The sequence below is a fragment of the Moschus berezovskii genome, chromosome 22 (assembly GCF_049115385.1).
Source record: "Moschus berezovskii isolate FMDL1 chromosome 22, NW_MosBer_1.0, whole genome shotgun sequence".
NCBI classification, from domain to species: Eukaryota; Metazoa; Chordata; class Mammalia; order Artiodactyla; family Moschidae; genus Moschus; species Moschus berezovskii.
Window position 1 is genome coordinate 16578560 of NC_142481.1, and position 27450 is coordinate 16606009.

General features: G+C 36.9%; 1 protein-coding gene across 1 annotated transcript; it reads left to right on the forward strand.

Annotated features, from left to right (window-relative positions):
- The first annotated feature begins 11 nt into the window (after positions 1–11).
- Positions 12–27450, forward strand: ZNF567 (zinc finger protein 567). Its single transcript, XM_055410789.2, has 6 exons — positions 12–136; positions 1333–1436; positions 3399–3472; positions 20785–20911; positions 21183–21269; positions 25064–27450. The coding sequence occupies exons 3-6, from the start codon at positions 3464–3466 to the stop codon at positions 26782–26784; spliced, it is 1944 nt and encodes a 647-aa protein (XP_055266764.1). The 5' UTR covers positions 12–136; positions 1333–1436; positions 3399–3463; the 3' UTR covers positions 26785–27450.

The following is a 27450-nucleotide window of genomic DNA, read 5'->3' on the forward strand; positions in this document are numbered from 1 at the left end:
GTTCAAGGCCGCAGAAGCCCGGATGTCGAGAAGGCGCGCGCCGAGGCCGCTGTGGTGAAGACAGGCCGCTGAGACCCTTGGGAGGCCGCGCTCGCACGGGAGTACGCAGGCGCAGACGGCTGGCCCCCTTTCGAAGGTGAGGCTAGTAGGTCCAGCGGGCGCTGGGCGGGTGTGTGATGTTGGGACCCGGTGGGGATTGCCTAGGAGGGAGGTGGAAACCTGGGCTGGGAACCCCGAGGAAAGAAGAGGGAAGCTGTACTGAGAGAAGGCCGGGAAGGAAAGCGAGAATCCGGGCCCTAGAGAAAGCGAGGAGGAAAGCGAGAACCTAGGCAGGGGAAGAAACTGAGCAAGTGCTGGGAACGCTGAGGTAGAACAGGGAGCCCGAGGCGGCTGTGAGCTCGGCCTGGTACATACAGGCGTTCTGATTGTGTAGCTTTTTGTGCCTGTTTTTCTGTGTGTGTGTGGACATGTTACTCTGTGCTACGTTATGGAACCTATTGTTTATGAAAGTCAGAGGTTCTCTGTGTGGTCTAATTTTTAAATTAGGTGCGATTCTGTTTGAGGCTGTGCAGCTTTGGAGTGGCAACAGTAAGGGGTTTGTGAGTAAAATTTTGCTACTTTGCGTAGAAGTATGTAATGGGCTCTATGAGTTTATGCATGACGTGTGGCTGTGGGATTGGGATTGTGTAGTGGGTGATAAAGCAGTGAATATGTCACATTTTAAAGTATTTGTGCACACAAGTAAGTGCACAATTCACGGTGACTGTGAATGTGGCTGGTTCATTGTGTGACTGAGATGGAACACTTGAGAAAGTAGATTCAGGACTAGTAAGTACTATGTATTACTTAGATTGTCAGAATATTGGCCATTTTATATGCCTGTAAAATTTGACTCTGGCAAATAAACAAGTAAAAAAAATACATATTTTTTAATCGGAGAGGAGGAAGTAAAATTAAAATAATTTTCAGATGGTATAATCTTGTATTGGGAAACCCCATACTGACTAATGACCAGTATGTTGACATAAGTAGAACACTGTTGGGAACACAGAAAAAACTTTCTCCCATAACTGCTGCTCTCGAAGTTTGTATTTGTGTGAATTCCTGGACAATAAAGGTTCAATAATTTCTTCAGTCGTTGCGAAGATGCTGAACATTTAAACATGAGATCAGCCTCATTTAGCTGAAAAGAATGTTCACTGTAGAAATCAGTACTTCAAATTTGTTTTAAAAGTGAAAACGCTCCCTCCTGCTGGAAGTCTGCTGTGTGAAAGAAAATGTGATCAGTTTCTTCTCTAATCCCTCGATTTGTCCCCTCTTTATTCCTTCTAGGTTGATAGTCTTCAGCTGGAATGGATTGGGAGCTGAAAAAGAGAAATCATAAGTCAAGGACAAAAACAGGCTAACATGACTGGTACCATTATAATATAGTATATGTAAGTCATATCTTACTTCGACATGACCAACTCAATGGACATGAGTTTGAGTGAACTCCAGGAGATAGTGAAGGACAGGGAAGCCTGGAATGCTGCAGTTCCTGGGGTTACAAAGAGTCGGACACAACTCAGTGATTGAACAACAACAAATCCCTTACCTTATGAGAGACCCCACTGTTGGGAACTTACAGATACAGTTCCCTTTTTATGAGCACAACCACTTCTCCAGATACCTATCTTGGAATGCAGTGACCCACCTACTTGTAGGTCTTGTTGTCTCCTGTCAGTCCTCTTGGACAGTATCTAAGCCAACCTAGTCATGCTCCATCATCCATGGATTCCCCATCTGGAGCTCAGATGAGAATTAGCCGCTTACTCACCACTACTCCACTCCCCCATATCCTGGAAGCATGTACATTTCTCCCCCAAATTCTCTCACTACTTTGATTTATAGTAGTATTAGGGTCTAAGGAGCTCCTTGTTTGTTACAAGGGAGGAAGAAGCATCTATTTTTCTTCTCCCTAGAAAACTGTTTTAAAAATAATTTGCTATCTTAAAGAGACACTCCCTTTTCTTAGCCTCTTCTAGCCTCTTGAAGGAGCCTCTTCCTCCTTGGAGTTAAATTAATGGTAGCAAACTTTACAGTGAGCTGCTTTTTAAGACTTTATTTTAGCATGAGGGACAATTAAAAGCTTGTTTGCTCACCATCTTTGGGACATCTGCTGAGACTGAGGTAGGAAAATTTCTTAGTTACCATCCTGTTAAAAATAATGACAACAGAAAACTCAGAGGTTTGCTGGAAAAGACATTAACAAATCAATAGACTCTGTGTGTGTGTGTGTGTGTGTATGTATCAGAAAACTGGGAAGTGGCTATCAAAATACAAGATACAAAGGTTGTATGGTTGTAAAAACAAAATCTGATGTTCCTGACAGACTCAAAAATTAAAGATTTAAGAACCAGAAGACACATGGTAAGTGTCAGAACTGACATTTCATGAAGTTTCTGTAAAATTTCAGTAAAATTTTTAAACTTTCCAAAAAAAATAAATAAATAAACTTTCCAAAGTTGTTAGGAGATAACGAGCAAGACAGAGTGGTTAAAGAAAAATAATGAAGGTGGGGAGTAGGCCTACCTGATACTAAAATATGTTTTAAAACTGTAATAACTGCAGAGTAGTCCTGGCAGTTAAATGAAAAGATCAGTGGAACTAAATATGAAGTCCAGATATACTCAAATATGTAAAGGAAATAAAGTATATGATAAAGAAAAGCTATAAAAATTATTTTAGGTATTTACAGGATTAATTTCCTTCCTTTAAAAAAGATCTAATATCAATCCAGAAAATAATTACTAGAAAGGTGAAAAAATTTTGAGACCTTTCACAGACAGGAAACTAAAGATGGACTGCAGTAATGTCTGCAGGGGCTGGTAGTGGCTGTAGGCTAGGGAGTCGGTGACCTGACTCAGCCTGGCTTATCTTTTTTTTTAAAAAATGAGGTTTTTTTTTTAAACTTTAGAAGCTTATCCTCTCTCATAATGAGAAAAATAAGAACTAGAATCACAATGTATACTTTGGCAAGCATCAAGAACTTTGTATCAGTGGTATTCAGGGTATGGGGCGACAGGTATTTTTATGTATTGTTGGTCATGATGTAGGTTGAGCCTTAATGGAGAAGAGCTTGGAAGTAGTTAGTAGGCAGCTTGGAAGAGAAAAGTGGTAGTAGAGAGGAGAGCGGCTTGCCCAGAATCTAACTTTTTGCCTCAAGATCCTGTATCTCTAGCTTTGGGGATTAAATAATATTTGTCTAGCTCATTATCCCCCTGTATTTGTGTGGACAGAGTGGACAAGCACCAAAGCAAAGGAAATAGAGTCGATTTTAATTGAGTCATAAGTCATGAGAGCTGAAAGACATATGTGGTGTCATGTGGCTTCTTTTCATGTTGGTTTTGCCTTCTTAGGAACCACCCCTTTTCTAAAGAAGAGCCCAAAGGAAGACTGGTCATCTCTTGTAAATTTCAAAACCATGGCTCAGGTGAGATGATGGTTCTTCTCTCTTTTCTGAAATAGTTTTTGTTTGTTTAAAGATTGTTTGAGCACTTGCTTTTCTTATACTAAAATCCTCCTGTTTGCCTTCCCCTTCAGGAAGGCAGTACCCACTTGTTTTATTGGTCAGATAAGCTTTTACCTTCCACAAGTGCGCCTTCTAATTTTAACCAGTGTTCACATATTAAGTGGGTGTAATCATTCAACATCTTTTCTCAGTCTTCTCCCAGAAACAGTGCTAGAACAAAAATGCATTTCCTCAAATTAAATGAGAATATAGTACTGCATGGAAGAGGTAATGGCAACCCACTCCAGTATTCTTGCCTGGAGGATCCCCGTGGACAGAGGAGCCTGGCATTCTATAGTCCATAGGGTCTCAGAGTAGGACGTGACTGAGCAGCTAAGCACAGCACAGCATATAATACAGCATGCACCTGTCTTGCAAAGAAAAGAACAGTCAAGATGAAGATAGAATTGTCAGATTGCTATTAGTTAAGTGTCAAGAAGTCCTGTCTTGAGGTTTTGAAACGAGAGCTGTGCTTGGCAGATTGTACAAAAACCAAGAATCTTCTATTTCTCCTCTCTTATCCTTCAAGAGATCCTTGAATTTAAACTGTTAATGTGTATTTTAATATCTTCCTCTCCCATAATGGATAGTCTTAAACATTCTTCTGATGTGCTTTCGGTTTAATACTAGGCAAACTGTAAGATAAGAGTTAACTGTTCAATGTTATTGGCACAGAGTTTCTGTTTGGGCTTCCCTGGTGGCTCAGCTGGTAACGAATCCGCCTGCAACGCAGGAGACCTGGGTTCAATCCCTGGATTGGGAAGATCCCCTGGAGAGGGGAATGGCTACCCCCTCCAGTAGATACTGGTGATGGTTACATAACATTGTGAATGTACTTAATGGCAATGAATTGTATACTGAAAAATGGTTAAAATGATAAAATTTTATGTCACATATGTTTCACCACACACACACACACACACACACAGTTAAACAGAAAAGTATAAGAAACACAAATATCCATAAGTGAGCACTGGGGCAAACACTTGGAGGATTGGAAAAGGAGCAAAGGTATTAAACCATCACCAGTATCTATTTCCAGAGCTTTTCACATTCCAAACAGAAAGGAAGGGAAAGTCGCTTAGTCGTGTCTGACTCTGTGACCCCATGGACTGTAATCTGTGGAATTCTCCAGACCAGAATACTGGAGTGGGTAACCATAATGTTTTGTTGTTTTCAGTGTACCAGTCTTGCAAATGTTTGTTGTATTAATGCTGAGGTGTTTTTGCTGCTGCTGCTAAATCACTTCAGTCGTGTCTGACTCTGTGTGACCCCATAGACAGCAGCCCACCAGGCTCCCCCGTCCCTGGGATTCTCAAGGCAAGAACGCTGGAGTGGGTTGCCATGAGGTGTTTTTATGTTGTTGTAAATACGATTCATTTTGATTTCAAATTCCCATTGTTTATTGCTAAAATTGAGTTGATTAGTATTTGAAAATGCAATTTGATTTTTGTTTATTAACCTACCTTCTCTCTAAACTTATTCTAGTAATTTTTTGGTAGATTCTTTAGGATTTTCTTCACACATAATCATGTCAGATGTATAATATTACTGTTGTCCATCTTGCTTTCCAATCTATATTCCTTTTGTTTCTGTCTGGCTTTACTACATTGTCTAGAACTTTCAGTGCAGAGTTGATATAAGTAATGAGAACAGATATTTTTACCTTATTCCTGACTAAGGGGAAAGGCATGTAGTTTTTGACTAAGTGTAACATTGGTGATTAGTTTTACATAAATGCTCTTTATCAGATTTATCAGGTTGAAGAAATTCTAGGTTAGTGATCATTTTTATCACAAATGAATGTTGAATTTTGTTGAGTTTTTATGCTTCTGTTGTTTTTTTCTGTATTATATGGTTTTCCCCCTTTTAAAATTAACATGATGAGTTATATTGATTGATTTTTGAAGTGCTAAACCAGCTTCTCCCTAGGATAAACCCCACTTGGTCATGATAGATTCATATATTCATTTTTCACATATTGCTTGATGAATTTACTAATACTGTTAAGGATTGTTTTGTCTGTGGCTCATAAATAATTTGGTCTACAATTTTTCTTGTAATGTTGTTGTCTAGTTTTGGTATGAAGGTAATGCTAACTTACAGAATGAGTTGAGAAGTGTTCTCTCCTTTTATTTTCTGAAATAATTTGTGTAGAATTGTTATTATTTCTTCCTTAATTGTTTGTTAGAATTCACCAGTGAAGCCATCTGAGCCTCAAGATTTGTTTGTGGGAAGATTTTTTTACTAGCAGTTCAATTTCCTTAATAGAATTGTGACTATTAATGCTATTCAGGTTTCCCTTGTGGCTCGGTAAAGAAGCTGCCAGCAATGCAGGAGACCTGAGTTCAGTCCCTGAGTTGGGAAGATCCACTGGAGAAGGGAATGGCAACTCACTTCAATATTCTTGGCTGGAGAATTCCATGGACGGAGGAGCCTGGCATACTATAGTCCATGGTGTTGCAAAGAGTTGGACACAACTGAACGACTAACGCTTTGACTTTCATGCTGTCAATTTTTTTCTTTTCAGTGAGCTTTTATCATTTATATCTTTTAAGCAATTTGTCCATTTCATCCAAGTTATAAAATTTATCGCCACAAAGTTTTTCAGAAATCCACTCTTTTTATCCGTTTGATGTTTATGTAATCTGTAATGGTGCTGCTCTTTCACTCTGTTGTTGATTATTTGTGACTTTTAGTTTTTTCCTTGATCAGTTGACTAGAGATTTATCAATTTCGCTGATTTTTTTCAAAGCAGCAACCTTTGGTTTCATTGATTTCCTGTTTTGCTGTTTCCTGTTTCTTCATTTCTGCTCTTACACCTTGTATTTCCTTTCCTTTTCATTATTTTGGATTTAATTACCTCTTAATTTGTACATGGCAGGTTATATCATTGATATTGGACTTTTTTTTCCCCGTAGGACATTTAATACTATAAATTTCCCTCTAACAAATTTAGACATGTTGTATTTTCATTTTTATTCGTTTGAAAATATTTTCTAATTTATCTCACGTTTTCCTTTTTGACCCATTTGTTTAGAGGAAGTGTGTTTAATTTTCAAATATTTGGGGTTTTTCCAAATAGCTTTCTCTTATTGATTTCCAGTTTAATTTTGTTACAGTCAGGAAACATGCTGCATATGACTTCATTCTTAAATTTATAGACTTATTTTGTACCACAGATTATAGTACCATCTGATGAATGTTCTATATATGCTTGTAAAAGATGTATATTCCACTGTTGTTGGATGCTGTAAATAATCAAGTCAAATTACTTGATTATGATGGTAAAGTCTTCTATATCCTTATTGATTTTCAGTCTGTTACACCAATGACAGAAAAGGAAGTCAAAATCTTAAGTTACAAGTGTGGCTGTGAAAGTCGCTCAGTCGTGTCCAACTCTTTGTGACCCCATGGACTGTAGCCCTCCAGGCTCCTGAATTCTCCAGGCCAGAATACTAGAGTGGTTAGCCATTCCCTTCTCCAGGGGATCTTCCCAAACCAGAGATCAAACCTGGGTCTCCCACATTGCAGGTGGATTCTTTACCATCTGAGCCACCAGGGAAGCCCGAAACTATTAATGGAAAGGCTGACTGAACTTTTATAAATGAATGGAATAGGATGACACTGCTGATCACTCTTGGCATCACTGAAGCAGGACAACCAGACATCACGTGCTCCTGACAGGACAGTGCTGGTGGTTTAGTCGCTAAGTCATGTCCAACTCTTGCGACCCCATGGACTGTAGCCTGCCAGGCTCCTCTGCCCATGGGATTCTTCAGGCAAGAATACTGCGGTGGGTTGTCATTTCCTTCTTCAGGGGATCTTCCTGACTCAGGAATTGAACCCAGGTCTCCTGCATTGCAGGGCTGAGCTTCATGTACGATTCATGTGGCTATAATTGTGTCTATTTTAACTTTCGGTTCTATCAGTTTTTACTTAATATATTTTGAAGTTCTGTTTTTAGATGAATTTATATTTAGGATTGTTCTATCTTTTTATGAATTGATCTCCTCTGTCATTATAAAGTGCCTTACTTGGGACTTCCCTGGTGACCTAGTGGCTAAGACTCCATGCTTCCTCTGTAGGGAGCATGGGTTCAATCCCTGGTGGGGGAACTAAGATCTCACATGCCACACAGTGCAGCCAGAAAATAAATAAGTTAAAATAAAGTACCTTTCTTAATCCCTGATAATATTCTTTGTTCTAAAATCTATTCTGTTTGATACTATTATAGCCATTCTGGCATTATTATTAGTATTTAATTTTAGAATATCCTAAATGCTTTTTAACCTGGAGCATCTCTCAACCTTTTCTTTATTTTTTTCAGCTGATTTACAATATTACATACGTTTTAGGTGTACAACATAGTGATTCACAGTTTTTAAAGGTTAAGCTCCATTTATAGTTATTACAAGTATTGGCTGTATTCCATGTGCTATGCAGTATATCCTGGTAGCTTATTTATTTTATGCCTAGTAGTTTATGCCTCTTAATCTCCTACACCTATCTTACTCCTCCCTCTTTCCCTTTCCCCACTGGTATCCACTAGTTATCTCTGTCTGTAAATCTTGTTTCTGTTTTGTTATATACATTTGTTTTATTTTTTAGATTCCACACATTCATGATGACATACAGTATTTGTATTTCTGTGACTTGCTTCACTAAATATAATACTTCCCAGGTCTATCCAGGTTGTTGCAGATGGCAAAATTTCATTCTTTTCTTTATGGCTGAGTAATATTCCTGTGTGTTGGGGGGGTGGCTATTCACCGTGTCTTCTTTATTCATTCATCTGTTGATGAGCACCTAGCTGAGTAATATTCCATTGTGTGTGTGTGTGCATGTGTGTGTGGCTATTCACTATGTCTTCTTTATCCATTCATCTGTTGATGGGCACCTAGGTGGCTTTCACACCTTGGCTATTATAAATAATGCTCTGAACACTGGGGTGGTGCATATGGCTTTCTGAATTAGTGTTTTTACATTTTACCCAGGAGTGAAATTGCTGGGCCATGTGACAGTTCTAGTTTTAGTTTTTTGAGAACTTCCAACTGTTTTTCTCAGTGGCTGCACCAGTTTACATTTCCACCAGCAGAGTATAAGGGTTCCTTTTTCTCCACATCCTTGCCAGTGTTTGTTAGTCTGTGGTCTTCCTGATGATATCCATTCTGACAGGTGTGAGATGGTATCTCATTATGGTTTTGATTTGCATTTCTCCGATGTTAGTGATGTTGAGTATCTTCATATGCCTGTTGGCCGTCTTTGTGTTTTCTTTGGAAAAATGTCTGTTCAGTCTTCTGCCCATTATTTAATTGGGTTATTTGGGGTTTTATTTTAATATTGAGTTTGTATGAGCTGCTTATATATTAATAGTTTGGATGTATGTGTGCTCAGTCATGTCTGACTCTTTGTGACCCCATAGACTATAGCCTGCTAGGCTCCTCTGTCCTTGGAATTTTCTAGGCGAGAATGTTAGAGCAGGTTGCCACTTCCTTCTCTAGGGGATCTTCCTGACCCAGGGATTGAAGCTGCATCTCCTGTGTCTCCTGCATTGGCAGGTGGATTCTTTACCACTGTGCCACTTGGGAAGTCTGTTATTTGGACCCTTTATTGGTCATTTGCAGAAACTCTTTCCCATTCTGTAGGTTGCCCTTTCATTGTGTTGATGGTGAGCCCATGTATTTTGAGATCGATATTCAGCTGTAGATTCAAGAGTATCACTCTACATATGTCTGGAGAGGCCTCTGTTTCTGTCTCTCTCTCAGCTGCTCCCTCTTCTTCAGTATTTTGCTTAGCAGTTCTATCCATCTTGGACTCTTCAAACTCCCATCTCTGTTTCTTCAACTCAGAAAGACTGCTGGGCTCTGTGTTTTTCCCTCCCTGTGCTGTGACCTGGAAATTGCCTATAGGCTGTAAGCTGGGCAGTCAAAACTTACTTTGTTCCCTTTCAGAGCTCACCATACTCTGCTGTCAGTCAGCCAGTGCTTAAAAACATATGTTTAGTCTATTTTTTACAACTTTTTAATTGTTTACAGAAGAAAATTTCCTCTATCAGTTAATGTCCATAGAAGTTGATTTGTATTGTTGGACAGTTAAGTAGGCTGAAATCAAATTTTAAACTTCAGACTCTGATTGGTGGCAGCTTGAATCTCTGCTTGATTTCTTTTATGTTTAACCAGAGGTCTCAAATTCTGACCCATGAACGCTCAACTGAGGTATCAGCTCAGTTCACTTAAGTCGCTCAGTCGTGTCCGACTCTCCGCGACCCCATGAATCACAGCACGCCAGGCCTCCCTGTCCATCACCAACTCCCGGAGTTCACTCAAACTCATGTCCACAGAGTCGGTGATGCCATCCAGCCATCTCATTCTCGGTCGTCCCCTTCTCCTCCCACCCCCAACCTTTCCCAGCATCAGAGTCTTTTCCAGTGAGTCAACTCGTCGCATGAGGTGGCCAAAATACTGGAGTTTCAGCCTCAGCATCAGTCCTTCCAATGAACACCCAGGATTGATCTCCTTTAGAATGGACTGGTTGGATCTCCTTGCAGTACAAGGGACTCTCAAGAGTCTTCTCCAACACCACAGTTCAAAAGCATCAATTCTTCGGCGATCAGCTTTCTTCACAGTCCAACTCTCACATCCATACATGACCACGGGAAAAACCATAGCCTTGACTAGACGGACCTTTGTTGGCAAAGTAATGTCTCTGCTTTTTAATATACTATCAAGGTTGGTCATAACTTTCCTTCCAAGGAGTAAGCGTCTTTTAATTTCATGGCTGCAATCAGCATCTTCAGTGATTTTGGAGCCCAAAAAAATAAAGTCTGACACTGTTTCCACTGTTTTTCCATCTATTTCCCATGAAGTGATGGGACCAGATGCCATGATCTTTGTTTTCTGAATGTTGAGCTTCAAGCCAACCTTTTCACTCTCCTCTTCCAGCTAAAGGTGTGGATAAAATTTGTTCAGTGTCCTTGGGCTCCCCCAACTCCTGCCTCTGGCTTTCATTTCTTCAGGATTTCCCTACTTCTTTTCCAATTACTGTTGTTATCCTAAATTCTATCTTGTTTCTTCAGGCCAGTAGGATTTCCTCCTGAATTTTATTTGCCATACCTGATGTCTACTTGGGACCTGCCTTTAGGCTGAAAGTAGTGTGAATTGGTAGTTCTCCTGTCGTTCTTCTTCTAAGTATAAAACCTTTCCTCCAGTTTCGGTTTGTTTGGGTCGCTTTTAAGTGCCTTCAGATAGTTGTTTTTTATAGTCAGCACTCCATATTCATGGGGCTTCCCTTCCATATCCACAAATTCAAACAACTACAGATTAAAAATGTTAAAAAAAAACACAAAAATACCCAGAATGTTCCAAAATGCAAAACTTGAAATTGCTGGACAGTGGCAACTATTTACCTAGTATTTACATTGTATTAGGTATAGTAAGTCGAGATGATTTAAAGTATATGGAACAATATAAAATAGGTTATAAATACTACACAGTTTATGTAAGGGACTTGAGTATCTTGAGACTTTGGTATCTGCAGGGGGTCCTGAAATCAATCTCCCGTGGAAACTGAGGCATTGATTATATTTTTCTGGAGTTTAGAGCTGTTATCTACAGTAAATGTGAAATAAGAGCTACTCTTCCATTTTTGAAGGAGAAGCCCAAACCTACCATTTTTTTTTAAATCAAAACTTTTTAAGGTATCTACATAGAATAAAAAGCAACTCATTTTAAGTGTTGATCAAGTTTAGGAACTTTGAGAAAGGTATAAAGATTTATTCAGTTACCACAACAGTCAAGATTACAAAATTTCTATTATTCCAAAAAGTTCCTTCATGCCCCCTACAACCAGTTGCTTAGCCTTTATTAAGGTATTATTAATCATACCTGCTTTTGTCACTGTTAAATTAGTTTTGCCTCCCCTAGACTTTCATATAAATGGCATAGTAGAATATGTGCTTTTTAGGGAATTAGCCTATTTAACTCAATGTAATTTTCTTTTGAAATTCATGTTGTGTTTATCAGAACATTCCTTATATTGCTGACTACTGTTGTTCCATTATATGAATATACCACAATTTTTTAGTTATACCCTCACTTTTTGATAGACTTTTTTTTTTTCACTTTTTGACTGTTTAAGAGTATTATGCTCATATGTGGATTTTATTTTCATTTATTTTGAATAAAACCTACCTAGGTTTGAAATCAGTAAATTGTGTGAAAAATATATGTTTATAAAAAAAAAAAAAACTCTTAAGCACAGTGGTTGTGCCATTTTACTTTCCCACTAGCAATGTATGATAGTTATTATATTATAGCTGCATATCTTCACCAACAATTGGTATGGTTACTTTTTAATTTTAGTTAATTCTTGCAGGTGTGTATTGGCATTTCATTCTTTTGAAATTTTTTGTTTCCCTAACACAATTAAAATTGGTGGGTATTTTTTATTTTGCTTTGATATATAGCTACTAGATTTGTTTAGATCTTTTGCCAGTTGATTTGGTTCTCTTCTTATTCCTGTATTATGAGAGTTCTTTATGCATTCTCAATACAAGTCTTTTGTAAGATAGAAATACTGGGAATATCTTTCCCAGTCTATGACTTGATTTTTAATTTTCTTAGTGGTATCTTTCAGAGCTGAAGTTTTTAATTTTGACAAAATCCAGTTTACCAGGTTTTAAATTTTTATGATTGGTGCTTTTTGTGCACTTATGCATATTTTATTCTTTAATATGTAAGTATTATGGTTTTAGATTTTCATTTTAAAGGAGTGATCCATGTCAGTTTCATTCTGTAAGGTAAGAGTTAAAGTTCCCTTTTTCTATTTTCAATGGATATCCAGTTTTTCCAGAGTCTTTTGTGAAAAGAGATCCTTTTTCTGCTGAATTATATTGGAGCCTTTGTTGACAGTCAGTTGATCATGTGTGTAGGTATTTTTTTATAGTCTGTTTAATTGATTTGTATATTTATACTTTCACCAAGATAACAGTTTAGTTAGGGTATTAATACAGTCCTGATATCAGGTAATGTGAACCTACTCAATTGTTTTTAGGTATAATAGGTATTTTACATTTTCCTATAAATTTTCAAATCAACTCATCAGTCTCTATAAAATAACCTGCTGCTGCTACTGCTGCTAAGTCACTTCAGTCGTGTCCGACTCTGTGCGACCCCATAGACGGCAGCCCACCAGGCTCCCCCGTCCCTGGGATTCTCCAGGCAAGAACACTGGAGTGGGTTGCCATTTCCTTCTCCAATGTGTGAAAGTGAAGTCGCTCAGTCATGTCTGACTCATAGTGACCCCACGGACTGCAGCCTACCAGGCTCCTCCATCCATGGGATTTTCTAGGCAAGAGTACTGGAGTGGCTTGCCAGTGCCTTCTCTGATAAAACAACCTAATGGATTGTAATTAACTTTTCAAAGATTTATAAGTTGGTTGGAGATAATTGTTAGGTTAACAGTAGTTAAGTCTTCTGAACCATGGACCTAGTGTATTTCCATGTTTGCTTAGGTCTTTTAAAATTTCTCTCAGCAGTGTTTTGTAGTTTCCAGTGCACAGGTCTTGCAAATATTTTCTTAATTTTATTTTTTAACTTCATTCTCAATTGTTTGTTGTTAGTATATAAAATAGAATTGATTTTTTAATATTTTGAGATAAATATGCTGTGACCGTGGTAAATTCACTTATTATTTCCTGTACTTTCTACATATTTGGTTATGTCTGTGAATGCAGTTTGCCTTCTCCCTTTCCAATCTTTTTGCCTTGCATTTTTCATTTATTATGCATTGTCTGCAGTGTTCAATAGAACTTATGAGAGCAGCTATCCTTGTCTTGCTCCTGTTCTTAGGGGAAAAACAACCTTTAACCAATAAGTATGATATTATGTATAAATCTTTTATAGTTGCTGCTGCTGCTGCTGTTGATTCTCTGCGACCCCATAGACGGCAGCCCACCAGGCTCCCCCGTCCCTGGGATTCTCCAGGCATTAAGTTGAGGAGTTCTGTTTCTAATGTTGAGAGTTTTTAATGCAAGTATTAACAGATGTTAAATTTTGCCTAATGCTTTTTTTTCATTTGAAATGACCATAGACTTTTCCTACTATATTCTGATATAATGAGGATTATATTATTGATTGTCAGGTATTATACCAACCTTGCATTCCAGTGATAAGCACCATTTGTTCATGTGTTATGCTTTTTATATTATCCCTTTATACAATTCACTCTTATTTTTTGGTTTTTAATTGGTATTCAACAAGGCTATTGGTCTGTAATTTTACCTTTTTCTGGTTTTGGTAACTGTATAATATTCACCTCATAAAAGGAATAGGAAAGTATTCCTCAGTCCTTTATTTTTTAGAAAATGTTAGTGTAGTATTATCATTAACTCTTAAATGTTTCACAGGACTTACCTTGAAGTCTTCTGGACCTGGAAAAATCTTTGTGGGAACTTCTTGAATTGCAAACTCAGTGTCTTTAATAGTTAAGGGTTTTCAGATTTTTTTTTCTTTGGTATAATGTTTTTAAGTGAAAGTATTTGTTCATTTCATCTACACTGTCTTAATTTATTGCCTTTAATTTGTTTATGCTATAATCTCTTTGTTCTATTTAATATCTGCAGGATCTGATAGTGGCCATATGCGGCATCCCTCTTTACTTCTTAAATGTCTAACTAGTGTTTTACCTTTTTTTGTGAGGGGCGGGGGGCTGTGCTTGGTACTGTTGCAGTTTTTATTGCTGCATGAGGGCTTCTCTATTAATAGTTGTGACACACCAACTTAGTTGCCCCATGGCATTCAGGATCTTAATTCCCTGACCAGGGATGGAACCCATGTTCCCTGCATTGGAAGGCGGATTCTTAACCACTGGACCACCAGGGAAGTCCCTAGAGGTTTTATATTTTAATGATACTTTCAAGTATCTGGCTTTTAGTTTCATTGATTTTTTTTCTCCCCTGTTGCTTATTTATTTCCTATTTTACTGAATTTTTCCTTTTTTCCAAACTATTTCCTTTAATTGCTTTGAGTTTAGCATATTCTTTTTTAAAGCTACTTAAGATAAAAGTTTAAATTATTGTTATTAAATCTTTCTTGTTTCCTAATATAAGCAAGCATTTAAACTTATATTCTTAGACCTATTCTTCAAAATTATATTTAGCCTAATATATTTTATTCAAGTTTTCTTTTTTATTTTTCTTTGACCCTAAATTGATTACTTGGAAGTGTATTGTTTAATTTCCAAACATTTGGGACTTGTCTAGATATGTTATCTTTATTGATATCTAATTTAGTTCATGTGTGATCAGAAAACATACTTCATGTGATTTTTCTTTAATCTGTTGAGATTTACTTATGATCTATCTTTGTGCATAGTCCATTCACTCTTGAAAAAAAGTGTGTTGTGAAAAATATTGAAAGTGGTGGTTTATAAATATCAAATGAGTTGTTGTTGTTGTTCAGTCACTAAGTCTGTCTGCCTCTTTATGACCCCATGAACTGCAGCACCCCAGGCTTCCCGGTCCTTCACTGTCTCTCCAAGTTTGCTCAAACTCGTGTCCATTAAGTCAGTGATACCATCCAACCATCTCATCCCCTGTCACCCCCTTCTCCTCTTGCCCTCAATCTTTACCAGCATCAGGTGTCAGTATTCTTTAGAGATTCTGAATGGCTACAGATTTTTCCCCTGTTGGTCTAGTTCTCTCAGTTAGTGATCAGCATTAACATCAATTTTGGACTTTACTGAAATCTCACTTTTCTTTCGTCAGTTTTTGCCTCATGTGTTTTGAAATTGTTATTTAAGTACATAATGCTAAGCTGCTACTGCTACTGCTGCTGCTAAGTCACTTCAGTCGTGTCCGACTCTTTGTGACCCCATAGACAGAAGCCCACCAGGTTCCCCCATCCCTGGGATTCTCCAGGCAAGAACACTGGAGTGGGTTGCCATTTCCTTCTCCAATGTGTGAAAGTGAAAAGTGAAAGTGAAGTCGCTCAGTCGTGTCCGACCCTTAGCGACCCCATGGACTGCAGCCTACCAGGCTCCTCCATCCATGGGATTTTCTAGGCAATAGTACTGGAGTGGCTTGCCATTGCCTTCTCCGATTTAAGTACATATACAGTTGTAATTGTTACATCTTCCTGATATATTTACTCTTTTATCATCAGGAAATGTTCTTTTATGTCTATTGTGGTAATACTCCTCAACCAAGCTTGAAATCTGTTCTGTCTGCTTTTACTATAGCCACATCAGCTTTCCCATGTTTAATGTTTTTATGTCCTTCTCCATCCTTTTATTTGAAACATACTTGTGTCTGTGGTATTTAAAATATGTCTCTTGATGGCAGAATATATTTTGAAAGTGAAGTGAAAGTGAAGTCGCTCAGTCATGTCCGACTCTTTGTGACCCCATGGACTGTAGCCTACCAGGATTCTCCATCCATGGGATGGATTTTCCAGGCAAGATTACTGGAGTGGGTTGCCATTTCCTTCTCCAGGGGATCCTCCCGACTCAGGGATCAAACCCAGGTCTCCCGCATTGTAGGCAGACGCTTTACTGTCTGAGCCACCAGGGAATATATTTTGTGTCCTGCTTTTTTATACATTTTTGATAATCTCAGTCTTGGGACTTCCCTGGCAGTCCAGTGGTTAAGACTCCATGCTTCCAATGCAGGGGGCAGGCGTTCAATCCCTGGTTAGGGAACTAAGATCCCACAAGTCAAGTGGGAGTGTTTAGTCCTAAAGTTGGAGTCAGGGCTGCTATTTTGCTCTTTGTTTTCTGATTACCTGATGTGTTTTATTTTAAATCTTTTAAGTATACTTTGTATTTTAGTGCAATTTTACACTCAGAGAAAAATTAAGTAGAAAGTACAGTGAGTTTCCATTTATTCCCTACCCTGACAAATGCATAAAAAAAAAATGTAAATGTTAGTCGCTCAGTCATGCCCGACTCTTTGCGACCCCATGGGGTGCAGCCCACCAGCCTCCTCTGTCCATAAGATTTTCCAGGCAAAGATACTGGAGTGGGATAGGCTTCCCTAATATTAGTATCTTGTACCAGAGTGATATGTAGTTAAAATCAGCGAGCCTACACTGATAAATCATTGTCATCCAAAGTTCATAGTTTATATTAGGCTTCATTCTTGGTGCTGTTTCTTCTATAGATTTTGACAAATATATAATGATATGTTTCTGCCATTATAATATTATACAGACTAATTTCACTGCTCTAAAATTCTTCTGTGCTCTGCCTACTCATCCCTCCCTCTCCTCTATAATCTGTAATAGTGGCAACCACTGATCTTTTTATCTTTTCTGTAGTTTTGACTTTTCCAGAATGTCACACAGTCAAAATCTTATGTTCTGTAGCCTTTTCAGATTGGGCTTCTTAACACATTTAAGATTTCTTTTAACCTATTTTTATGCATCTGTTCCTACATTCTGTTTTACTTTGTGTCAGTCAGTACTGACACAATAATGAATTTTCATTATTCATTTTCATTTCTCTGTTGCGTCTGTAGTTATATCATCTTGCATTATTTTTTGTGGTTGCTTTAGGGATTATAGTATGCAGCTTCTATAGAACAGTATCTAACTTATCATTATTTATTAGAGATAATGCTAAATTACTTAAGGTAAAATATATCAACTTGCAACATTGTGTTTTCATTTACTGACTTCCCATGGTTTGCTTTTTGGTTCTCAATGTATATGATATTTCTGTTCGTAATTAATGGTGTTAGAATGCTTGCTTTAAACCAAAGGTCTACAGCCATTAGGTTAAATCCAGTCTGCTGCCTGTTTTTGTACAGATTGTGAGTTAAGAATAGTTCTTATACTTTAAATGTTGGAAAAAAGAAAAAATCAAAATATTTCTGACCTATTTAAGTTTTTGAAATTTAAATCTCAGTGTCCACACATGAAGTTTTATTGAAACACAACATTGCTCATTCATTTCATAAATTCTCCATGGTTGTTTTCATGCTGAAACAGCAGAAAAATATTCCCCAATTGCTGCTAAAAACTTAAAATGGAAGGAAATGAATATTTATAGTCTTTTATATAAAACTTTTCTTCAACTCCTCATTCTTCCTAAAGACCTTGGATATCATCTGGTGTCATTTTTACTTTCAGCCTGAAGACCTTTTTTTTTTTTTTTTACCCATTTTGGTGGTACAGTTTTGCTAGTGATGAATTCTTTGAGAATTTGTCTGCTCATATAGCTTTATGTCGCCTTTGTTTTTAATAGGTAATGTTGCTGAGTACAGAATTCTTGGTTGATGTTCTCTTAGGCTTTTAGCAGTTTGATTAGGATTTTTCTGAGTGTAGTTTTCTTTTGTTTTTATTCTTTTGGGGTTCATTAAGCTTTTTAAATGTGTAAGTCAAGTTTTTGCTTATTTTGAATATGTTATGCCATTATTTCCTTAAAATTTTTTCAGACCTTTTTTTTTCCCTCTTTCTCTGGGACTCCAATTATATCTGTCTGGCATTACTTTGAAATTGACCCAAAGATCTCTGTGAATCTGTTATTCATTTTTTTCTTTTTCATTTCCTTTCTATTCAGATTGCTTGATTTCTGTTGATCAATATAGTCATACTTTATTTTATTATGCTTTTTTAAATTTTACTTTGCAGATATTTTTACAAATTGAAGGTTTTTAGCAACCCTGAGTTGAGCAAATCTGTAGGTGCCATTTTTCCAACAGTATTTAGTATTTGCTCATGTCTCTGTCAAGGTGGCTATTCCTGAAATATTTCACTTTATCATTATTATTGTACTTGTTTTCATCTGTAGTCAGTGATCTTTGATGTTACTATTACAAAAAGATTACAACTCACAGAAAGCTCTAGTGATGATCAACACATTTTATCTAAGTATTTTTTAATTCAGGCAGGCATATACATTGTTTTTTAGACATAATGCCATTGCATACTGAATAGACTACAATATAATGTACATGTAACTTTTAAATGCAGTGCATAATCAAAGAACTTTTGTGACTGGCTTTATTGCAATAATTATTGCAGTGGTCTAGAACTGAAACTGCGATGTCTCCAAGGTATGTCTGCATTTACAAGGTTAATGTTTGTTCCTTTTCCTATGCTATTGAGCCTATATAGTGAAATTTTCATTTCATTTATTATACTTGGTAGGTCTAGAATTTTCAGTTCATGTTTTTTTATCAGTTTATGTTTCGAGATTCCATGCCAGATTTTTCATTACTTTTTGGACACATTTAGAACAGCTATTTTGAAGCCTTTTTTTTTTTTTTGCAAAATCCAACATTAGGCCCACTAGGAATTAGTTTCCATGAACTGTCTTTATCTGAATATGGGTTATATTCCCCCTCTTATTTTTCTGTTTACATACCTGGTAATTTTTGCTGGAAACCGGGATCTCTTGAATAATGTGTTGTAGTAATCCAAATTCTCTGTGTCTTGTTTTTTGAGGATTTTTGTTTGTTTTTCTTCTAGCAGACAATTAACTTGCTTGGAATCAAGATTCAAACCCTGCCCTCCCTGTCCTCTTACCTCCACCCCAAGTGTGAAGCAACTGATAGTTAGGTCTCTTCAGCTTCCTCCTGCTGCTTTTTTCACTCTGGTCCCGTGATGAGTGATGTTCATGTACTTTTAGCTCTCAAAGAATTGGTATATACTAATGTTTAGATTTGAGGGCTTACTTTCTGTGGTTCTCTTTCTTCTAGTGTTTCACCCTTTTATACTTACTGCTGCTTTGTTAGCCCCAACTTTCTGACACCTCAGTCCAGTAAGGCTCCAGTTTTCTTCTGCTTAATTTACAAGCAGGTTGTGTAATGCTATTAATCAAAAATGCAGAAATCTTGGAATCTCACTCAGTACACTTCTGGTTTTCAAAACTTTTCTCATGTCTGTTTGCTTTTTCCTAAGGCTTCTTTGATCTCTCTTAATTGCCTAGTTTAACTATCAGACTAGAGCTCTGGCAAAGTTTATACTCAGATTTGGAGTCTCATTCTTCCTGTAGTTTTCTCACTTCTAGATAAATGTTGCTAAATCCTCAGCTCATCTACCAGTCCTCAATTCTGTCCTCTGTCACCTTTGAGGAAGTAAACTGGTTTTCTGCCTGTGGAGCTGTGGACTTTGGGGTGGGTACCTTCATGCAAAATAGCCACAAACTTAAGAATTCTTACTCACTTACTGTTGTCGTTTAAGAATAAACTGTCCTCCAATTTTTGCTTACTTTGGTGTCTTTCTAGTGCCTTCTATTACTTATTTATTATGTATTGTGTACAGATTTTAAAATTATCATCTGAGAGATTGTTTTCTTGACCAGTTCACTCTATAATTGCTGGATATGTCACATTCATGCATTTTTAAAAATTTATTTTTAATCGAAGGATAATTACTTTATAACAATATGTTGGTTTATACTATACATCAACATGAATCAGCCATAGGTATACGTATGTCCTCTCCCTCTTCAACCTCCCTCCCACCTCACACCCATTCCACCCCTCTAGGTTGTCACAGAGCCCCGGATGGAGTTCCTTGAGTCATACAACAAATTGTCATTGGCGATCTATTTTACATATGGTAGTGTATGTGTTATTGTGCTACTCTCTCCATTCATGCCCATGCATTTTAAAACCATATTCTTCCTGCATAAGACGTTAATCTTAAAGGAGAAAAAAATTTACCTCATTGGTGAAGCCTGAAAAATTGTTCTGCCCTGGTGATATACTGTAACATACTTCTGTTGCAGTACCCTTACCACCAGTCTTGTAGATTTGGGTTGACACATACTTGCATGTTTTGCAGCTGTAACTTCTTGTGAGCAGAGACTGTGTTTTGTATATCTTGGTACCCCAGTAAACTAATGCAATTTGGGATTACAAAGTGACTTCACAATACATTTTTAAAATGAGTTATTAAGTAAATTTGGTGGCAAGTACTTCTACTTTGATTTTTTGTTGTTGTTGCTACCCTTACAATCTAAATCACAAAACAAGAAAAATGGTAGGCTTTCCTTACAAGTTTCATATGAATGCCAGAAAGGAGCAGGATCAAAACTCGTCCACAGGGACTTCCCTGGCAGTACAGTGGTTAAGACTCTGTGATTCCACTGCAGGGAGCACCAGTTCAATCCCTGGATGGGGAGCTGAGATCCCACATGCCATATAGTACAGCCAAAAGATAAAATAAATAAAAAGCTAGTCCCCAGTTTCTGGTCAATTTTCTGATCACAGTTCCAAACCATTACAGGGATCAGTGTCATTCAAAGATGTGACTGTGGACTTCAGTCAGGAGGAGTGGCAGCACCTGGATCCTGCTCAGAAGACACTCTACACGGATGTAATGTTGGAAAACTATTGCCATCTCATTTCTGTGGGTAAGAAAAATTCTTTGAAACTTTCAGTAGCATGCATTTCCTTTCAGAGTGCCTAAAATACATGTGATCTTGGATTTCAGGGATAAGAGGTGATCAGTTCTTTTTGGTTGACACAAAGGATAATTAATTGTGTCTTCACTTGCCTAGTACAAGATGTTAAGTTTACTCTTACAGAAAGGAGTATCTTACTTTGCAGAACAGAAATTTAACTTATTGATTTTTCAAATGTATTAACATCTAAGCAAATTAATCCAAATCTTCCCTTAATCAGGGTGTCACATGACCAAGCCTGATGTGATCCTCAAATTGGAACGAGGAGAAGAACCGTGGACATCATTTAAAGGTCATACCTGCTTAGGTGAGTTTCTGACTCTTGGGCAGATGAAATCTAGTGAAAAATAAATTTAAAGTGATCGTGTGGTGGGCACCACCTTTGAAATATTTTGGTGGTGTCCTTTTAAAGGATCCTAACCTTTGAAATGACCATTGTGCCTACAAAAATCTTAAATCACACTTTGAAATATCACTCACCCTATATAATAGACTTTCCTAATTTGCTTGCCACTCTTAATTGCCTAATTGCCACTCTTAATCATAATGTACTATAAGCCTTCCTTCTTTTAGATCTTTTCATCCATTTCTGTCCTTTTCTAGCTTTCTCAGTCCCTTATCGTCTAGCCATTGTATGGGTTTCTTTTAGGCATTCTTATCTATCTTTAAGAAATAAAAAATTCTTGGTTAATGTTTCTCAGGTGCTTTCTGTTTTCTTTATCTCCCTATCTTTAGTATCATTTCAGATTTGTTTGCTATGCTAACTCTGAGTTCCCATTCTCACCACAAGTCTAGCTATTAATTTTAAAATTCCTTTGCCTTGGCCGAGACAGATAATTCCATAGTTACTATTTTCTTCCAGTAAGCTTTCATGGTTCATTGTATGGATGATCATCTTACCTGAAACCGTCCCTTGATTTGGGTAAAACATTGACTTGTTCTTACCCTGATTCTCTAAGTGATTATTTCCAGCTTGATCTGTTCTCTCTGGCCACATTGCCTGAAACAGTGCCTTATACATAAGAGTCACACAATTTTTTTTTTTTTAATGTATATTATTTCTCTAGACTCTCAGTTTTTTTTCTCTAATTTGTCATCAGGAGATCTACCTTTTAATTATAGTAGTACCATCCATTCTGAGAACTTAAACTCTTTGTTTTATATAGATACCTATAGCACTGACATAATGGCACCCCACTCCAGTACTCTTGCCTGGAAAATCCCATGGACGGAGGAGCCTGGAAGGCTGCAGTCCATGGGGTTGCTGAGGGTTGGACACGACTTCACTTTCACTTTTCACTTTCATGCATTGGAGAAGGAAATGGCAATCCACTCCAGTGTTCTTGCTTGGAGAATCCCAGGGACAGGGGAGCCTGGTGGGCTGCGGTCTATGGGGTTGCACAGAGTCAGACACGACTGAAGTGACTTAGCAGCAGCAGCAGCAGCACTGACATACTTGGCACATCTCTCCCACCTTCACTCTAGTCCTTCACTCTAGTTCTGCACTATGATGTCTTACCTATTCTAATTTTCCTAGCTCTTAAATTCTTTCCCATTAACTATTTCCAGATGATTTTGTTCCTGCTGTGATACCAGCTTGATTGTCTCTGTCATAATCTTTTGGGAACCTCTTCACAGTTTGTGTTTATAAGCCTGTGAAATATATTTACATACTCCTATATTTTCATTTTTCGCTGTAGTTTTCTCACTTCTACATAAATATCATACAAATTGATAGCTACTGTATTTCATGTTTTGAAACTGTAATTACAATTTGGCTTTGCTGTAATTTTTGTCCTAATTTTTTCAACTTATATTGTTACTTTCCTGACAAGATACTTGTTCCCTACTTCTTTTTGTTAATTATATGAAATTGAAATTCTCCTTTATACAAGGACTACCATAGTAAACCATCATGTGGTCTTTTCAAGTTTTTCTCTTTTGTGGAAACTCTTGCTAATTTCCAGTTGATCTAGTGTCCTAAATGTCCTCTATACATGTAAGGTTTATCATGTCTGTACTTTTCACTGTGTTCACCCTTCCATATAATGTGTATCTTTGAAGTCATGATTTCTTATCCTTGCTCTTCCTTGACTACTTCCCAGCACATCCACCTCTCCTTTTTCTTCATTCCCATGTTGCTTATAATTGTAACACATACAACTCTTGAATATTACATAATTTGATACTTGACTGTACATGGTTTATACTTAAGGATTCATTCTTTCAGAGATAATATCCTTTGTACTTTCTTTGCTGTAGTATACATGTTAAGTAGTCAGTTGCTTTTTTTCTGTTTGTGGAACTGTATAGGGGAGATCTCTTTGTCCTCCATTCACAAAGCATGTACTGATAGGTCCTTTCAGAAGTATTTGCTCAGGTGGATCTGTACATCTGATTGAAGTGGTGGATTCTAACAAACACTACCTATCTATGATCTGCAGTGTTAATGTAAGCTCAGAAGAATACAAAGAAAATAACCAGTAAAGAATTTCAATAAAGAATTATGAGAAAGTATTATTGTCAAAGTTTGCATTTTTAATGAAATATTTATGATACGGTATAAGCTTGTAAAAAGATTTGTTAGAATTATTTTTATAAACTATAATTGTTTTCAAGTTATAAAGAAACAATCTTTAAATTGATGGTGGGTCATATGTGAAGGTTTTTGATATCACGGTGTGGTAGCATTTTCTTGAAGATTCTCTAAATATGATTATAATAAGACTAGGAAAAAAGTCAGCTGATTAAAAGAATATAAGTAAAGCATGTGATTAGGAATAAGTGAGGTATATATACAGCAATAAATATGAGGCTTTACTTGTTATGGGTGAGATTTTTCAGATATGTGGACAATCCTGAAAACTTGTTCGAATATAAAAAGTGAGTTTAGGTGATGTCAGGTTTTGTTTACAGGAGAAATTCCTTGTATGTTAGTACTGGGGGCAATGGACTCAGGAAGAAACAGACTTTTGAGCCTAGATTTAACATTGTTTCACTAGATATGGATGATTTCAAATATAGTTATAAATTTATAAGAGAAATAAAGAATAAGGTTAATGAGTGATCTAGAACCACAGGAGCAATCTTCCTGGTCCACATATGGGAAACTGTAGTTAAGAATGTTACTGTATTGGAGAAAGACTTGATTCTTTCTTTAAACCTCAAAAATGAAGTTAGCAGTTGAAAAAAATAGTTATAATTAATTGTCATGAGTGTTTTCTTATTGAGCAATTTTGAAAGAAAATAATAACAGCAATGTGAATACACCAGTAAACAAAACACTAGTTTGTTTCAAAGTTCCTGTTGGGGAACTTCCCTGGTGATTCAGTGGTTAAGACTCTGGGCTTCCACTGTAGAGGGTATGAGTTCAATCTCTGGTCAGGGAACTAAGATCCTGCATGCTGCACAATTTAGCGAAAAAACCCATTTGTTTTTTAATAAAAATAAAGTTCCTGTTGGGAATATTGTCTTTGTACTTCCCTCACAAGAAAAAATGATTCCCAGTTATATGGAGGATTAGAGTGTAGCCTATAGGATTTTTTTTCTAAATGCTAGGAAAATAATTAATGCTTGGAAAGATTTATCAATGGCTGTGTGGAAGGGGAATGGTGGGACAACTGGAAGTATTTTACCTCATAATCTAGGGATGAACATTTAAAAGCTCTAATGTGTGTCCTCCAAACACTTACCTCTAAAATTTTCCCTGAACTCGCTTTTCCACTAATTTGTCTTGTTCATCCTACTTAAATAATGCCATAGGTTCACTTCATTGGCTCTGAATCCACCTATCCAAGCATGAATTCCTGTTCCACTACTCTTTTGTCTCTTCTCTTTATTGCTTCTTGGCTTAGTTTCATTTTCTGTATGAAGTTCTGGTACAAAGTGCAAATGTTACTAGCATTCATTACTTACTTTTCATCTTTTTCCACACTGAGGCAGAGTTTTTAATTTAGGTTCCATGTCCTTTCCCCGGCAAGGAATAGTTTGTCCTTGGTCTTTTTTGGCCTTGGTCTTTTTTGGCCTCATATACATATACAATTCCTTTTCATAGAAAATACGTAAGATTCACAAGTTGTTATTAATTATATTCTTTTCTAGAAGAAAACTGGAAAGCCGAAGACTTTTTATTGAAATTCAAGGAACAGCAAGATAAGTATTCTAGATCAGTTATATTAATTAACCACAAAAAGCTGGTTAACAAGAATGGTAGTACATGTGAAAAGACATTTACTATAAGTAAAAACCCTATTAATTCAAAAAAGCTACCTCCTGAATATGACACTAATGAAAAGATTTTTAGAAATGTTTCAGAATTAATCATCAGTAATCTAAATCCTACAAGAAGGAGACTTAGTGAGTGTAATGGGTATGGGAAATCACTCCTCAATACTAAACCAGAGACAGCTCACTCTGGAGTCAAATCTCATAATCAGTGTGGGAGGACCATCAGTCATAATGAAACGATCATGCAGTATCATAAGATGGAAACTCCAGTACAGTCATTTGAATATAATGACTGTGAGAAAGCCTTTTTTAAAAGAGGAGGCCCAATTACACATAGTAGAACTTATAGAAGGGGAAACACATCTGATTATAATAAAAGAAGAAGAACAACCAATATTGAAAAAAAGCATACATGCACTGAATGTGGGAAGTCCTTTTGCAGGAAATCGGTGTTGATTCTGCATCAGGGAATTCACACAGAAGAAAAACCCTATCAATGTCATCAGTGTGGAAATTCATTTAGGAGGAAATCCTATCTCATTGATCATCAGAGAACTCACACAGGAGAGAAACCCTTTGTTTGTAATGAATGTGGGAAGTCTTTCCGCCTAAAGACAGCCCTCACTGATCATCAGCGAACACATACAGGGGAGAAATCATACGAATGTCCACAATGTAGGAATGCCTTTAGATTGAAATCACACCTCATTCGTCATCAGAGAACTCACACAGGAGAGAAACCATATGAGTGTAGTGACTGTGGGAAGTCTTTCCGCCAGAAGACAACACTCTCCCTACATCAGAGAATTCATACAGGAGAAAAACCCTATATTTGTAAAGAATGTGGAAAGTCCTTTCATCAGAAGGCAAACCTTACTGTACATCAAAGAACTCATACAGGGGAAAAACCCTATATTTGTAATGAATGTGGGAAATCCTTCTCCCAGAAGACAACCCTTGCTCTTCATGAGAAGACTCATAATGAAGAGAAACCTTATATTTGTAATGAATGTGGAAAATCCTTCCGCCAGAAGACAACCCTCGTGGCACATCAGAGAACACATACAGGGGAAAAATCCTATGAATGTCCTCACTGTGGGAAGGCTTTTAGAATGAAGTCATACCTCATTGATCATCACAGAACTCACACAGGAGAGAAACCATATGAATGTAATGAATGTGGAAAATCCTTCAGTCAGAAGACAAATCTCAATTTACATCAGAGAATCCATACAGGAGAGAAACCTTACATTTGTAATGAATGTGGAAAGTCTTTTCGCCAGAAAGCAACCCTCACTGTACATCAGAAAATACATACAGGGCAGAAATCCTATGAATGCCCTCAGTGTGGGAAAGCCTTTAGCAGGAAATCATATCTCATTCATCATCAAAGAACTCATACAGGAGAGAAACCATACAAGTGTAATGAATGTGGGAAGTGCTTCCGCCAGAAGACAAATCTCATTGTACATCAGAGAACTCACACAGGGGAGAAACCTTATATTTGTAATGAATGTGGTAAGTCCTTCAGTTATAAGAGAAATCTTATTGTCCATCAGAGAACTCACAAGGGAGAAAACATGGAAATGCAGTAATAAATGATGTGATTTCTTTGTGAAGCCTAAGTTATTGTAAAACTTTGTTTTCTTTAAAGCATGCTTAAACATATATATGAGGTAATTTTAATCACAAATGTCATAATAATTATTAATTTAATGTACTGTACCACATAAATATTTATCTATGTTTACTAGCATATGAAATGGGTGTGATCCTTGATATTGAACTTTTTATCAGCAATGAAGCTAATTTTCTAAGTTTTTGAGTTCTCCTGACTCAGTTTATTTTTTTAATTGCTTATATAGTACATGCAGTGGCAAGATACAAAATGGTTACAAGCATCAGCCTCCATAAGAGGAAGAAAATATTAAATAAACTTCTTATTGCACTCTACAGAATAAAATGTATTTGTTACTACTCCCAAAGTTGACCACTTCCCGGTTTTAACATGAAATAGTTTTCTTATGTCTTCAAACTATATATATATATTTTGTTGTTCATTATAAATTATTTTGTGTTGTTTCACTCAGCGTTTTAAAGATTCATACATTATTGCATGTGGCAGTAGTGTATTCATTTACATTCTGTATACTATTCCATTTTAAGAATATACTGCTATTTATCAATCCTCTTGATGGGTATTTGTATTTTTTTATAATTTTGTGTTATAATAAAAATGTGGCTGTAAATATTCTTGTATA